At 41.6% G+C, this 15947-nt stretch overlaps 1 protein-coding gene across 2 annotated transcripts; it reads right to left on the bottom strand.

Annotated features, from left to right (window-relative positions):
* Window positions 1–4807: 4807 nt before the first annotated feature.
* vps33a (VPS33A core subunit of CORVET and HOPS complexes) lies at window positions 4808–12875 on the bottom strand. Of its 2 annotated transcripts, XM_030778439.1 has the most exons (13): window positions 12774–12875; window positions 12503–12568; window positions 12212–12339; window positions 11800–11983; window positions 11578–11694; window positions 11201–11375; window positions 9568–9761; window positions 7819–7945; window positions 6792–6859; window positions 6376–6513; window positions 6024–6161; window positions 5716–5884; window positions 4808–5133 (listed from the first exon to the last, which is right to left on the bottom strand). In XM_030778439.1, exons 1-13 carry the CDS (start codon window positions 12873–12875, stop codon window positions 4943–4945), a joined length of 1797 nt encoding a protein of 598 aa, XP_030634299.1. In that variant the 3' UTR covers window positions 4808–4942. The 2 variants fall into 2 exon arrangements, with proteins under 2 accessions (XP_030634299.1, XP_030634307.1); XM_030778447.1 differs by lacking the exons at window positions 7819–7945; window positions 9568–9761.
* Window positions 12876–15947: the final 3072 nt, after the last annotated feature.

The following is a 15947-nucleotide window of genomic DNA, read 5'->3' as shown; positions in this document are numbered from 1 at the left end:
CAGTTAAGGACGAGAAGCGTCGAGGGTCAATATACGTGACTGGCTGGATAAGCTCAAAAAACGATTCAAAAATCATTGAAACCTCTCAGTAGCTACTTTGGAAGAAGCGAGCAGAATCTTTCCACATACTTGTTATAGAACATGCACTGGCAGGGCACGAGGAAAACAGAGGTTGTTCACAGTGAAACGTGAATGCAAGCAAAGCTGGTGCCCGGATAAGTGTGTGTTGTTATGGGCTCTCCTTCACTGATCTCTCACTAAATGGTACTTTCCTTCCCTGGTTTAACTTTTTTATGTTTTAATGCCAAATATTAGGATGTGCTGTGTTTTTGTTATTTCACCTGATAAACTGTGATGACACCATGGCAGTGAAATTCGTCAAAAAAAAAGAAAATCATGCAAATGCATATTATGTTGGTTCCTGTTTGTTCTCACTCTCTACTGTCAGGATCTTCTGTCTTTGAGCTGAGATGTCCATCAAAACTCTGTGGGGATGTTATCCATGTATAATATATTTAAAAATATACGGTGTATTTTTAAACCTAATATGGCTCATTGTGGGGGTTTTTTAGAGATATTGTTGGTTAAAATGAACTATGTAAAACATTAAAAAGCACACAATCCACGCTGAAGTTGAGTGATTAGTTGGAAATGGGCATCAGGGCTCATGTGTTTATTATAAGTACACAGCATCGCTATGACATTGTAATGCGCTCAGATACAAGTGTTTTCGCCTCATCGGATTGCGGCGACTCCCTTTTATTTAGCGACTACAAAATATGTGGTCCAGCCAGCAAGGATCAGGGACCCAAAAAGCACCGTGTAAGTGAATAATACAAACTGCAGAAGTTCGCGGAATGTCCGGAGGAAGCGGATGCTTAAGGGCTCCGGTTCAAAACACGCTTCCATCTCCAAAAGTTTTCAGTGATCCTCAAATGTAATGACCTGTTTAATGCAAAGAAATAAAACGATTAAAGTTGGATCGTTCCAGCAGGGTGCAGGTTTCGTGCTATATGCTGAGCTGGTGCATTCTTGTCGAGCTTCATAGACGTCGTAGTGAATGAATAATTAAAAACTCTAAATGGCTGTAGGTACTGCATGCATCAAATCATCCCATTATCCTTCACATGTTTTTATGAGACCCAGTATTCCGCATAAAAAACAGAACTTGCCACGACAAACAGACACTTGTTGAGTCCTTTAAAGGAAAGAAATCCGTAGGGAAAACAGAGAAATAAGGCATATATATATATATATATATATATATATATATATATATATATATACATACATACATACATACTATATTCTTCAAATTATTCAAACTACTACTGATAATGATAACTATAGTTATTGTAATGAATTCTATCCATCTCTAATTAGTATTAGTATTATTGTTGTTGTTGTTGTTGTTGTTTTATTATTATTATTATTATTATTATTATTATTATTATTATTATTATTATTATTATTGTTATTATTACACAGCACAGAGCTTCAAAGATGAAAAAAAAACTGTTAAATTTTCTTCCCTACATAACTAAAACAAGCAAAAACCAAGCGCACCGAAATTCCAGAAATTTCTGATTTACGAATAGAAATTTCTAAGCCACTTAGGCCACTGTTACAGGTCTCTTCCGATCATTTCTCTTCCTACTGAAAGTTTTTCACCGATTTCTGCGTAAATATATGAAGACGCATCTTATCACAATAAAGACATCTAGGCAATACATCAGGTATTTCTTAGATATGGCAGAATATTTGTTTGTTCTCAAAAGGCACAACATAAAATCACATTTTTGTGATATTATCTACGATATTTTCCCAAATGGCGTGTTTAGGGAAAAAAGATTGGATTATTCTCTTTCCAAAATGTGCTTTACTTTATATCATGCAATATCATTAAATCCAAAATCTAGCCAATAAACTCTTCGAAGTTTTGAAAACGCTACGAATAGTACACAGTTATGATTAACATCTGATTGTTTTTTTTTGTTTGTTTGTTTTTTGTCGGTTATTGGAACTAGTCAGCCATGCACACTTACTTGAGAGTACCCCCTTGTCCCTGCAGAAAAACAAAATTAGGATTATCCGCGCGCTCATTCGTCTCGTTGCACCGTTTCTTTCCTTCTTCCTTTTTCTGATTAAAGCAAACTCGCTGGTCCGCCCTGGCTCAAGTCTTGATGTTGTGGGAGTGGCTAAAGCAGTTAAATTGATTACAAGAACCATGAAACCCATGGGTCTTCCTAATGGCACCAACCGCGCCTTGCGCACCTGCTCCTCTTACTAGTCTTGACATGTTCTAACAGTTATTTCAGTCACAGGCTCAACTGTCCAACTGCCACAACCATACTTTCAATTCCCACAGGCAGGGAAAAGTAAAATTTAGACAAACTGTCAACAGAAATTGAGTGCTCAGATCGTAGGGTTCTTGTTCAGGGATGTATTCTAATAGTATTATATAAAATTGTTTGAAACCGACAGGCTCATTTGATGTAAAGACATATCTGTGTAATGTGGTCACTTTGGAAGCTTAAAACGGTGGATAACGGCGGAAGGCCTGTGTCGACCGATAGGAGCCTTTGCTCTCTGTCGATTGTTCCTCGTATCCCGCTGGTTTTAGGAGTCCTGTATGTACTCCGGCGATCACGAACAGCCTATCGACCAACGCCGACATCCAACTTCCAACTCCTTTGCAGTAAGACTAGACCGGAACAAGGAGCAAATGGCCTCTTAATTCAATCAGCATCCTCCGCTGTCAAATAATGCTCCATTTCAGGGCCAGACCTTTAGACAGAAGCCCATTATCGGATGATCGGTAGCCTCTTATAGGACTAATTGCCTCTGAGGAGAGCCGAGCTGCTGACGTTTCCGTGCGAGCGCCCCAATTATACTCTGTTTGCTCGACCCTGCACTCCACGCTGCACCACATACTGGACAAAATAATACTTACCACAGTCCATAGATATGTGACTGCGTGACACAGATTTATGTGTTTAAAACTGACACCCATTACAAGAGAAAAATCCGCTTCATACATACAGTGTTTAATGTGAAACCACATTATTACAGTGTTCCTGTGCTTCAGTGTTCAACCTGCCTGTCGTGCCCAAGTTGTGACAACACGGATAAATTTATTTTCTTGATGAGATGGTCCTAAACTAAAGCTAGCAAAACCGTAGCTTTCAGAGTAGCTTGTGTTAGAGCTATACGTTTCATGTGCCAGCATTTCTGGAGCTCCTCTAATAACTCTAGTTTAGGGATATTTAATTACAGCTTCAAAAAGGCCAGATTGCAAAACAATGCCTTCTTCATCAGGCAGAAATGTTTGGGTTTTGTGGTCAGTGTTTGAGCCTGCTGACAGATGTGTATATGGGTAGTGTATGTGTATATGTTTATGGTGCTGTAAAGTACAGTAATATATAGGTTATGTGTCCCAGTGCTGGTAAACCACATATATCAGCACTCACAGAATGGCTCTTGTCCAATCAAATTACTCAGCCACAGTTAACTGCTGTGATCGCAATTGTTTTTGGGTCCACTATAAGTTGCTTTTGGGCCAGATTTGGCCCGCGGGCCGCCAGGTGAGCAGTCCTGCAGTAAATGCAGTCATGTGCTAATGGAGCTGTGGTCTAGCTTGGGTTGCTCATATCTTGAACATGATGTGTAGCATTCCTTAGGTGGGAACAGGTGACTCTAGAAATGTTTCCAATGTGAGAATGGAAGATCAGGGCCAACAGTAACCCCTAAGTCTTTGACTGTGGTGACAGACACAAGAGAGAAACCGCCAAACCTCAGTGTCAAAAAGTGTGACTTCCATCAGCCTTAAAGTCGAGTCACTGGACTTCTGTGTTATCAGAGTTTACCAGGTGGACGGATCAAATCGTTCAGTTTCTCATGTCCTTTACGGTTAAATAGTCTTCTGTCCTGGAGAACCGACATTTCTTCTGGCTTAACTGTTACAGCTGACACTCATTTACTATTAAAGCTGATGCCATGCACTGAACTTCATATGTCATTCAGAACATACAGCGAGACTAGATATGCCTGTTTCCACACAGTTTTTATTTACAATGTCATTAATACACAGGGTATGTTCCACAATATTACCGTCATGATGCTATGAACAAAAAAACGAAGAAGGATGAGCTGAAGACAGTGAGGTGGATTGTGGGATATGTACACAAATCAACGCTGCTTAAAGACTTTGTTTGGTTGTAGCTTATGCTTGAGTTAGCAGATTGTGTCCACTCACGCTGGGCTCATGTGCAACAGGGCAGAAGTAGTTGTCTCTCTCTCTCTCTCTCTCTCTCTGACAACTAACCCTAACCCTAACCCTAACCCTCTCTGTCTCCGTTCACACTGTTCTGAGAATGCTTAGCAAGACATGAACATTATAGGAGTATTTAGTTATTGTGTGACATCGCAAGGACAAGATGAAATAAAAGTAAGACAGTGAAGGGGAGGACAGTTCTTCAGATAAGCAGTGAGACAGGGAGGTGCAAAGGGTCAGAATGCTCCTAGTGCAACCAGTGTGTTCAGGTTTTTCCACCAACGTCACTGAAACAGACGCAATTCAGTCAATCAAGGCCATGAAAGAGCGGAACAGTCTGGACATCTGCACCAGCAAGTTTCTCACACTGTCATGCAGTGTGTGTGTGTGTGTGTGTGTAAAACTATTACTGTCTGTGTGTGTGTGTGTGTCTGGAAAACTGTTACAGTGTGTCTGCGTTTGTGTTTTTAACTAATATAGTGTGTGTGTGTGTTTTACACTATTACAGTGTGTGTGTGTGTGTGTGTGTTTTAAACTCTCACAGTGTGTGTGTGGTCAGACTAGTAGAGTCTGCTGAGCTGGATCAGTGAAAGCATGACCACACTACACTCTTTCATTTTCATTGTGGGAGGATGAGAGAGGCGGGGCCAGGGAGGCGGGGCCAGGGGTTCAGGACTGATTGTCTGGGCGGTCCATGAGCGAGCGGATCCAGCTTGTTCCGTTGAGGAGTTTTGTAGTGGCAATGATGTACTCTGTCCCGCTGTCCTCCATCTGAGACAGGAAGCGCAGAGCTGCAATCTCAGCATACGTGACCCCGCCCAGGAAAAACACCAGCGTTGTCCGGTTCTCTCCCTGCTGACCTGTGACACAAACCAGACCAAAGCAACAGAGACAATCGGAACAGCCCTATTAGAGCACTGATAACCTCTGACTCCTGCATTCAGCAGTTTAACAGAGTCCTGCATCCACGGAGCATCTTCAACATCTACATGTCTGGTCAACAGAGGACCAGCAGTGACATGTTACACACACACACACACACACACACACACACTCACACTCACACACACATACTCTCACACACATACTCTCACACACATACTCTCACACACATACTCTCACACTCACACATTCACACACTCACACACATACAAACATACACACATACACACCATCACAGCCAGTGGCCTCGTGTTTATGATCTAACCTCTACCATCTCTTTAGAGATGCTGTTTATGCTGTTTGCTTTGGCAAATCACTCACTGCTAACTAAATTAACACTCATTCGGTGTTTCCAAGAACAGACACACTACAGTGTGCATGTAGATTAAATGTAGTGCCTGTGTGTGTGTGTTTACTATGATGTACTGACATGGGTGTGTGTGTGTGTTTAATATGATGCACTGATGTCTGTGTGTGTGTGTTTCCTATGATATACTGACGTTTCTTGTGGAGCCCAGTGGGCAGCTGTTGTCTCTCCTCAAAATGAGGCCCTGGTAGCATCTTCAGAACCTCCTCTATGCTGCGCCAGCCAGGCCGCGCCAACACCTGGGCCAGACGAACGCTCAGCGGGGCGTACCCACTGTACACGTACGAGATGTCATTTGGGTTCTGGAGGACACACACAAACATACATTTAAGCGCTGTGTGTGTGTGTGTGTGTGTGTGTGTGTTACACAGACCCAGAGTAACCCCCACCCCCCCGAACAGTGAGGAGGTTTGGTCTCCGTGTGCCCGTCCACTGGTCCACCTGTTCATTGGCATCCTCCATCCACAGTTTGAGGGTCTTTCTGATGGTGGGGTAGTTGTTCCTGGTTGTGGTCTGAGGCTTTAGCAGTCCTGCTTTCTCCAGGTTGGTTAGTGTGAGGATGTGCTCATAGCCATATGTCTGCAGCAGAAAAAAACCCCATCACATTAATTGACATTCATACTGCTTTCCTCCTGTAGACTGACTGGCTTCGTTTTGGCTCTCGACGATGCCTGCAGTCCATGAGTCTCTGATACTCAGAGTCTACAGACAATAATACTCCAGACAGGGCTGAACTGTTTCTCTTTTCAAGACTAAACTAAGGAAATACAGACTGGGAGGCTGTCGGTTCTACCTGTAGGATCTCTCTTTTATAATGGTCCAGAACTTTCTGTTTGAGGCCGTTGTTGCAGACCGACTGCATGCAGACAAGCCGCAGGATTTTTATGAGTGGGTCTTTCTGAGCAATGCAGTCCTCAATATATGTGTTCACCTGAAGAAGGGAGGGAACAGACTCTTTACCAAACACACAAACACACAAATGCCAACATGCACATGACACACGAACACACACACGACAGGCGCACACACACACAACACACACACACTGATATCTCTAGGAATTCCAATGGCAGAAGGTCTGATAAAGTATTAAAAGGGTTTGTAAGAGAACAGGAGCATGGGACATGCAGTGCCTAAAGGTCAGTACGCTGTGTCTATGGTCAGGCGATCTGGTATGAAAACACTGGATGGGAAAGTTGGGTGGAGAACCTTGTCTGTGTCCACCCCGGTCATGAACTCCTGCTCAACAGTCAGGTTGTCAAAGAAAACGTCTGATGCTGAAAGACACAAAACAGACGCTGAGTTTAACAGCACGCTCAGGTCACTCTCCAAGCATAACCTGCAGTAATCACCAAAATGCAGTCAAAACAACACCAGCTGCACTGGACTGTAAGAATGTAATGGTTGAAACTACAGTTCTGTACTCCATGGCTCTGCAGTCCACGGTTCTGTAGAGTCTGTGGAGAACTTCCGGTTCTCTACGCAAACGGTTTTTTTAATGTGATCATTAAGAATAACGTTAACATTCATCATCTGAAGCTGGGATGCCTTTTCCATCTCTCACTGTGAAAACAGATCTGCCCCATCCTCACCACGTGCTCTGTGTACATTTTGACTGAGCAGATGATTATCACAGTTCTAATGACAGGGTCACTCAGATAACCACTTTAAATAACAATAAAACACATGGTGTCATTAATGAATGGAATGAATACAGCAGATCTGACGTATAGGCTTCTCTCAGCAGCAATGTGTTTTTCTTATACTGAAGTGGCCACGCATTGACCTGGGAAAGGTCACAGCAGTGGTTGGTAATTTGGTAACTGTCATTTGGTTCCTCTGCTGAAATGGCACAAGCAACAGTACTGACACTGAGGGTCCTGAGTACCTCTGCTCTCGCCTCCATTTTCCACAGCTCAAATCTCAGTTCCTTATGAAGAACATTCAAAGTTACTGATGTTTACATTTATTTCACTCATTGTCATGGAAATGAGCCTTAAAAAGCTCATGGTCCAGTCTTCCTACGCTCATTTACAAACAGAAAAACCATAAAATAAGAGGCACTGAAGATTTTCATCTCATTCAGCTTTCCAAAGTTCACAGTACAAACTGAACCATGAACAAGGAGTGAAAAACTGTTAGACCTGTACTGTATACACTATATTAAAACTACACCACTGTGTGTTAGCCTCAGGTCTGAGGCTCACTGGCATGATGAAGGCATTGTTAAACTCACTAGTGATGTCTTTGATGAGCTCAGCGATGGACGTGTGATTGGCCAACGAACTGCGAGCAGCCTGCATGTGGGGTAACTGGGATACGAACTGTTTGATCTCTCCCACTGTCTTAGCATTGTGTCGCTCCTGAAAGAGACACACAGAAAACCAGTTTGCCAACTGGGTACCAACAGTAAACAGAGAAAACCAGTTTGCCAACTGGGTACCAAGAATAATCAGTTTTATGTTATATATAACATAAAACACAAAGATACTGTCAAAAGAACATGACATCAGATCATTGTCAGACCTTTGATAGCTTTTCCACAATTACATAAAGATATTTTAGCACCTTCAAGAGACAGAGAGACACAGATATAACATGAACACAGAGAGACACAGATATAACATGACCACAGACTGACACAGATAAAACATGACCATAGACTGAGGAGCAGGATTAGGGGGGGTGGTGTGTATCAGTCACATTAAGCCACAGGGAAATGAGAAACAGACAAATTAATTAACACAGTCAAATATGATTTGCTGTGAGACATGTCTGAACAGGACAGGAAAACACAGGAGACATTTACAGCCTTTAAAGGGCAGTTACATACAATTTTCAACATCATGAAATGCACAATGGGACAGTAATGAACAAATGTAGAAGTTTTCCTATAAGGTTCTGGGATGGACAGCAAGGTCTTTAGGGCCATTGTGACAGACTGGGATTATATATGCCTGTTTAGGGACAGTGTAACTGGCTGTGATTACATATGCCGGTTTAGGGACAGTGTGACAGATTGGGATTATACATGCCGGTTGAGAGACAGTGTAACTGGCTGTGATTACATATGCCGGTTTAGGGACAGTGTAACAGATTGGGATTATACATGCTGGTTTAGGGACAGCGTAACAGATTGGGATTATACATGCCGGTTTAGAGACAGTGTAACTGGCTGTGATTACATATGCCGGTTTAGGGACAGTGTAACAGATTGGGATTATATATGCCTGTTTAGAGACACTGTAACAGATTGGGATTATATATGCCTGTTTAGAGACAGTGTAACAGATTGGGATTATACATGGCGGTTTAGAGACAGTGTAACAGATTGGGATTATACATGCCGGTTTAGAGACAGTGTAACTGGCTGTGATTACATATGCCGGTTTAGGGACAGTGTAACAGATTGGGATTATATATGCCTGTTTAGGGACACTGTAACAGATTGGGATTATATATGCCTGTTTAGAGACAGTGTAACAGATTGGGATTATACATGCCGGTTTAGAGACAGTGTAACAGATTGGGATTATACATGCCGGTTTAGAGACAGTGTAACAGATTGGGATTATACATGTCGGTTTAGAGACAATGTAACTGGTTGTGATTACATATGCCGGTTTAGAGACAGTGTAACAGATTGGGATTATACATGCTGGTTTAGAGACAGTGTAACAGATTGGGATTATACATGCCGGTTTAGAGACAGTGTAACAGATTGGGATTATACATGCCGGTTTAGAGACAGTGTAACAGACTGGGATTATACATGCTGGTTTAGAGGCAGTGTAACAAATTGGGATTATACATGCTGGTTTAGAGACAGTGTAACAGATTGGGATTATACATGCTGGTTTACAGACAGTGTAACAGATTGGGATTATATATGATGATTTAGGAGCAGTAGTAGTGTTAGGGTCATACTGATGTTGACGAATAGCAGTGTGGGGGAGGTATTGGCGGATGGGGGGTGAACACCAACCTCAAAAGCAGCTGAGATGATTTTCGCCTTCCTGCTGAGTGCGGCGCCCACAGCGTTAAAGTTCTTGTCTCGTATCTCTGCATAAAGCTCCTCGGCTGAGTTCAGCTGCAGTTTTTTGGGCTCCGTTGGTAAATCCTTCCCCCCTTCACCCTGCTTCTTCTGACAGAACTTCTCTGGTGGAAGTTTCACATACCCTACAAGACAAACAGCTGACATATGCAACTACAAACAGAACACATATGCAACTACAAACAGCTGACATATGAAACTACAAACAGCTGACATATACAACTACAAGTACAAACAGCTGACATATGCAACTACAAACAGCACACATATGCAACTACAAACAGCTGACATATACAACTACAACCAGCTGACATATACAACTACAACCAGCAGACATATGCAACTACAACCAGCAGACATATGCAACTACAACCAGCAGACATATGCAACTACAACCAGCTGACATATGCAACTACAAACAGCAGACATATACAACTACAAACAGCTGACATATACAACTACAAACAGCTGACATATACAACTACAAACAGCAGACATATGCAACTACAAACAGCAGACATATGCAACTACAAACAGCTGACATATGAAACTACAAACAGCTGACATATGAAACTACAAACAGCTGACATATACAACTACAAACAGCACACATATGCAACTACAAACAGCTGACATATGCAGCTACAAACAGCTGACATATGAAACTACAAACAGCAGACATATGCAACTACAAACAGCAGACATATACAACTACAAACAGCTGACATATGCAACTACAAACAGCTGACATATGCAACTACAAACAGCAGACATATGCAACTACAAACAGCTGACATATGCAACTACAAACAGCTGACATATGCAACTACAAACAGCTGACATATGCAACTACAAACAGCAGACATATACAACTACAAACAGCTGACATATACAACTACAAACAGCACACATATACAACTACAAACAGCTGACATATACAACTACAAACAGCTGACATATACAACTACAAACAGCTGACATATACAACTACAAACAGCACACATATGCAACTACAAACAGCTGACATATGCAACTACAAACAGCAGACATATGCAACTACAAACAGCAGACATATGCAACTACAAACAGCTGACATATGCAACTACAAACAGCTGACATATGAAACTACAAACAGCTGACATATGAAACTACAAACAGCTGACATATACAACTACAAACAGCTGACATATGAAACTACAAACAGCTGACAAATACAACCACAAACAGCACACATATGAAACTACAAACAGCTGACATATACAACTACAAACAGCTGACATATGAAACTACAAACAGCAGACATATACAACTACAAACAGCTGACATATGAAACTACAAACAGCTGACATATGAAACTACAAACAGCTGACATATACAACTACAAACAGCTGACATATACAACTACAAACAGGTCTGGTGAATAGGTGGACGATGATTCCATGTGTATACTTGGGGGGGGGGCCCACCCCCCAGCCCCCCATTGTAGTATTCCACCCCCACCCCCCAACATGTGGGGTCCCGCAAGCAGCAGGGCATTTATAAACATTTTGCATTCAGACTGTACCGTTAGTGATGCCATAGATTTCATCAATCAAGCCTTCATATGTCAGCTGTGTGGCCAGAGGGGTCAGGAGGTCAACGTTACGGTCCAGCAGTAACAGGGTGTCAAACACAGGAAGGATTTGGCTCTGGCTCCCCCCAAACTCCCTCTTCATCCGCAACATCATATTAGCCACATGCTACAGAGAGAGAGACACACACACATATTACACATTACACACACACACACACACATACACACACGTACACAGAGATCTGTACATGTTGTCCTTAGCCAAGTGTCAGAATAGGAAAGCAAAAGTTCTTATTAAGAATCTCTTTTGACTACCATAGCGAGTCGTCATTACAAATAAACATTTGTCCTGTCTGAGGCTGACCCACCCTGGCACACTCTCCCTTCCCAAAAATCTGTGGAATGGTCCCATACAGAGCCTGCAGCGTCATCAGTCCCTTCGCCGTGTGGAACAAACTCGTCTGATCATTCTCCAGGTAACACTCCTACAGCACGCAGCCACACAGGAAGATACAGTGAGACAGACATACAGACAGACAAATGTCATACACTTACATCTGTAATCTGAGAGTGTGAGCGTGTGTACACACCCTAAAGGCAGTTTCTGACTCCATAGACAGCAGGTCTCCATCATAAGGAATCAGGTCCAGTATGTACTCATCAATGTTGGTGAAACATCCCAAAACTCCCTGTTCCTTCAGTCGCTGCTCACACAGTAAACTCCGCCGCGGAACAAAGAGGATGTGGAATTCCCGTAACTGCTGTTTGTCCTCACTAAAACATACACGTTCACACGCGCACACACACGTACACACATGCAGACACACATGTACACACATGCAGACACACATGTACACACATGCAGATATATTTGTGCACAGATGCCCACGCACAAGCAGACACACTGCTTTCTGAAATTTGAATGTTTCTGTCACACACGGTCTGTTTTATCCCTCTGTAAGAGTTTTAACACAACAGAAGAGGGAGGAGAGAAAATCGAACCTCAACACATTTTCTGCTATGATATCCATCAGTTCCAGTCTTGGCCGAACGAAGAAAATTATGTTTTTGACATCAGCCGGCGGAACACGCCCTGCCTTCAGAGTGAACATTTTATCCACTTCATGTTCCTACAAACAAACAGAATATTTCTGTCACGGCCCCTTTGTTCAAGTCAGAGGAGTAAAGATATGAAGCTTTCTTATTTTTATGCATAATAAGACGTTTCTTAAAATAAGTAACACGCCGCAATGGAGTGTTTTAAAGCGACAGTTACTACAGTTCAGAGCTCACCTTTAGCAACGAGTACTGAGCAATTAAACCAAACGGCCCGGTCAGATATTCGTCCCACACAATAGCCTTAAGACAGACAACATAAAAACGGCGAACTGTCAAAGTCAAGTCAAATATCTTTCGAAACAGGAGTGTTATTTCATCACGTTGGCTCAATTACAACTCAATTTATGTTTGGCAGGAACACAGAGGAGGAAAATAAACCAACGTAATGTGATATAACTGACAAGATATCTATCAGCGTTTGCCTATATGATCATACATACATTACCTTAGTGCCTGCACATTTGTCCAAAAATTCGCGAAGCTCTTTTCTTGCAGCCTCTCTCAAAATGTTCAGATTTACTCTTCCGTAAGATAAGTGAGCAGCCATTTTAGCACAACCTAATGCACAGTCATGTGACTGACAAGCACCATAGTCATGTGACAAACCCACACCGAGACACACACACATTTGCGCGCACACACACGTGCATACACGCACTCTCACACACATACAAACAAACAGATGCACACAGACACACAAACAAATAGATAATTTGTTAATCTATTAGGGCATTCGAATATGGTTATATATGGTAAATTCACTGTTCTAAATGTACGAATAAGCTATCCAAATCCACACATTTCTAAATGCACATTTGATATAGTAAGTGCACTTAGAAAGTAATACCTTACTGAAATGTTCTTACATTCTTGGAAAAATATATCTCTTACATCAAGGGATGTCAGGACCGTTGACTCGTAGCCAATAACAGGCCTTCAAAGTGTTTACCTTTACGCTAGCCACATTTAAAGCAAACAGCTCTGTCCAGAATTTGGAACTTAACATCAAAATGCTGAAATGGAGTGAGTATCTGGGGCAGGTTTTAATCTGTTCACACTGGACTAAAATCAAGAAAATGGTGATTTTTCCTATTTTTAAGTGTAGAATATAGAAACATGTTTTTTAGCAACACTGAAGTCCATGCTCAATAATGCTGTGGTTGTCTCTGGATAAACAGATTATGTCTGAGAATACGAGAAACAGCTGATTTCAGTTGGGCCACCCTTGAACTGTGTAAAAGTCTGCGTCACAAAAACAAAGAGAATTTTTCTGAAAACCAAATATCCTGGAGACTGTGAAATGGACTTAATGTTGTATTTTCAATGTTTTAAAGGTTAAATTATTTCAGTTGAAGCCTTAAAACCACACCAGAAATCAAAGGACCCCCCCGGCCCACCAAAGAAAATTCAATCCTGAACTTCAAACGTGTTATGATAATAAATAAAAACGTTGTCATGTTGACCTTGTTGGACTCAGAAATTTTGAACGCACCTCTGATTTCAGGTGGGGTTTTTTTTTCTTTACATTTTTTATTTTGACGCCACTTAGAGTTCACGTGTAGGCCCACATCACACGCACAGGAAATATGCGAGTCTAACTGTTCGAGCGTGCAGGTATATAATGTATCGCTTCACGAGACAGATTTACGCAGATTCAGATTTACTCCGGAATGTTACTATGGTGATAATCGTGTTATTCTCGTGTCCACTAGAGGAGCTATTGTATGAATCTCGAACCACTGATGAGTACTGAACTTTTACAAGGACAGCACATGAACGACTTTTCGGTCTAATGGACTTGAATTGTAATGAGATGATGTCAAATAAAACTATATTAATAAATACACAATATCTCATAGATTTTTTTGTCGACGTATTTTGATACCTCGTTTAATCCGTGGTGAGGCGTGATTCTCCCATATATTGTATAACAAGGGAAGGCATTGTGCAGAAATACCGGTAAGAATTTTGGGTGGATTCATGCTGGTAATTAACAGACTAAAACATTCAACACCGACGGTATTTTGTGAGGGCTCGTGAAGGTCTTTGTGCCTGAGTTACGCAGATTTAGAGATTAAATCAGACACAGCCTCTTTTCGCGCAACGAACAGTTATTAAAACGCATGCTGGGGGGGCGAGAGAGAGACACACACACACACAAAAATAAAATAAAACTTGTGTCACACCCCCACGACGTACACATTTTATGTTCACGTCAGCTTTTGTCCAGAATATTGACTCAGCATTTCTTATCATTTCCAGAAATAGTATCAAACAAACTTCAGTCCCCCTGCATCCCGACGAACCTAAATGTAGCCGAGAACAAAAACAAACGCTTATGTGACCGATACATTTCATAACATAGGCCTATAAGCACCAGAAAGACTCGAGATAACAAGGTAGTGTACAAGGTGAAGGCCTACGGATCATTCACTGAAAACGCAGGATGATAGCAGATACTTCAGATACTATGGAGCGCACGTTGAGAGACTGCTGCTGGTTTCACTAGAGGTCTTCACTATGCTGAAGCGACGCAGTGTGCTGTTGTGGTGCTCGCCGTCTCTTGATACGACATGAATGTTTATGTACAGGCTGGATTTCAGTGATCGCTCAAGAAAGTTCAAATGAGATAGATGTTTGTTCAAATAAAGCGATCTGTCATCTGGGATCACTACTGTCTGACGTATGTCCTGACATCAAACACGATAATGAAAGACCGAGGATTATCGCTCAAATTTATAGATAATCAAAGTTCTGTCTCTCCCTGTCATTCGATATCAAAACTTTGAGTACTTTGTGCCAAATGTGCGTAAAGATTTGACAAAGAGTCAGTGGGTGATAAGTGAGTTTAGGTCATGGACCATGAGCTACGCTTCACATTCAAGTGGAGAGCGTAAACCGGTCCACTCCGCCTGGCGCGAGCCGCACCAGCACAGAGAAAGAAAACACTGCCCGCGCGCTTCTATCAGCATGTGTCACATATAAAAATAAAAGCAATTCTCGATTCTGCGTTTGACAAAAATACTAATGTCAGACAATAACAGTATAAGCCAAAATACTACTGTCAGAGTATAACAGTATAAGCCAGAGCTCCTATGGGGAGTTCTCACACTTTCTGTTTCTACACGCTATAACCCTAACGCTATATAGACGTTTTAGCACAGTGATATTTCGAATCTAGTCAATCCAGGTTCGCATGCAATACATAAAAAGTGGTTCAAGATATACATTTGTTTGAAATTTAATTTTTTAAGTAAGTATACTGGTTGCAGTGTGTTCATGTATATCTGTATGAACGAGGTGACAATGCAATACTTATTTTGATTTTTTATATTTATTTTTAATAAAGTCAATTCTCCATATACCAGCAAGTGTAAAATTCAATGAGTAAAAAAATCTGTTTGAAATACAACAACCATAAACATCGGCGGCAACAGCAGCTACATCAGTGTCATCACCATAAACCACAAAATGACTGCTAGATTATTTAATGTATTGTCATTGCAGAGTGCTCTGTTCCTGAAAAGAGACGAGGAAGACAATTTTTGTCATTCCACTTGGTCTCATTCGACTCCTTAGCATTGCCGAGTTTTCAAGCACAGGACCCACAAAAACAATT

Source organism: Chanos chanos, chromosome 1, assembly GCF_902362185.1.
Source record: "Chanos chanos chromosome 1, fChaCha1.1, whole genome shotgun sequence".
In the NCBI taxonomy this organism is placed as follows: Eukaryota; Metazoa; Chordata; class Actinopteri; order Gonorynchiformes; family Chanidae; genus Chanos; species Chanos chanos.
This window is presented reverse-complemented; position numbering and strand designations above follow the sequence as displayed.

Bases quoted from the DNA above. Each gene is read 5' to 3' on its own strand.
- vps33a (XM_030778439.1), bottom strand. From the start codon at position 12,875: ATGGCTGCTCACTTATCTTACGGAAGAGTAAATCTGAACATTTTGAGA. The intron at 11,695-11,799 runs GTGTGTACACAC...TGCGTGCTGTAG, and splicing joins AGTCAGAAACTGCCTTTAGG to GAGTGTTACCTGGAGAATGA. The intron at 6,162-6,375 runs GTAGAACCGACA...TTTCTGCTGCAG, and splicing joins ATAAAAGAGAGATCCTACAG to ACATATGGCTATGAGCACAT.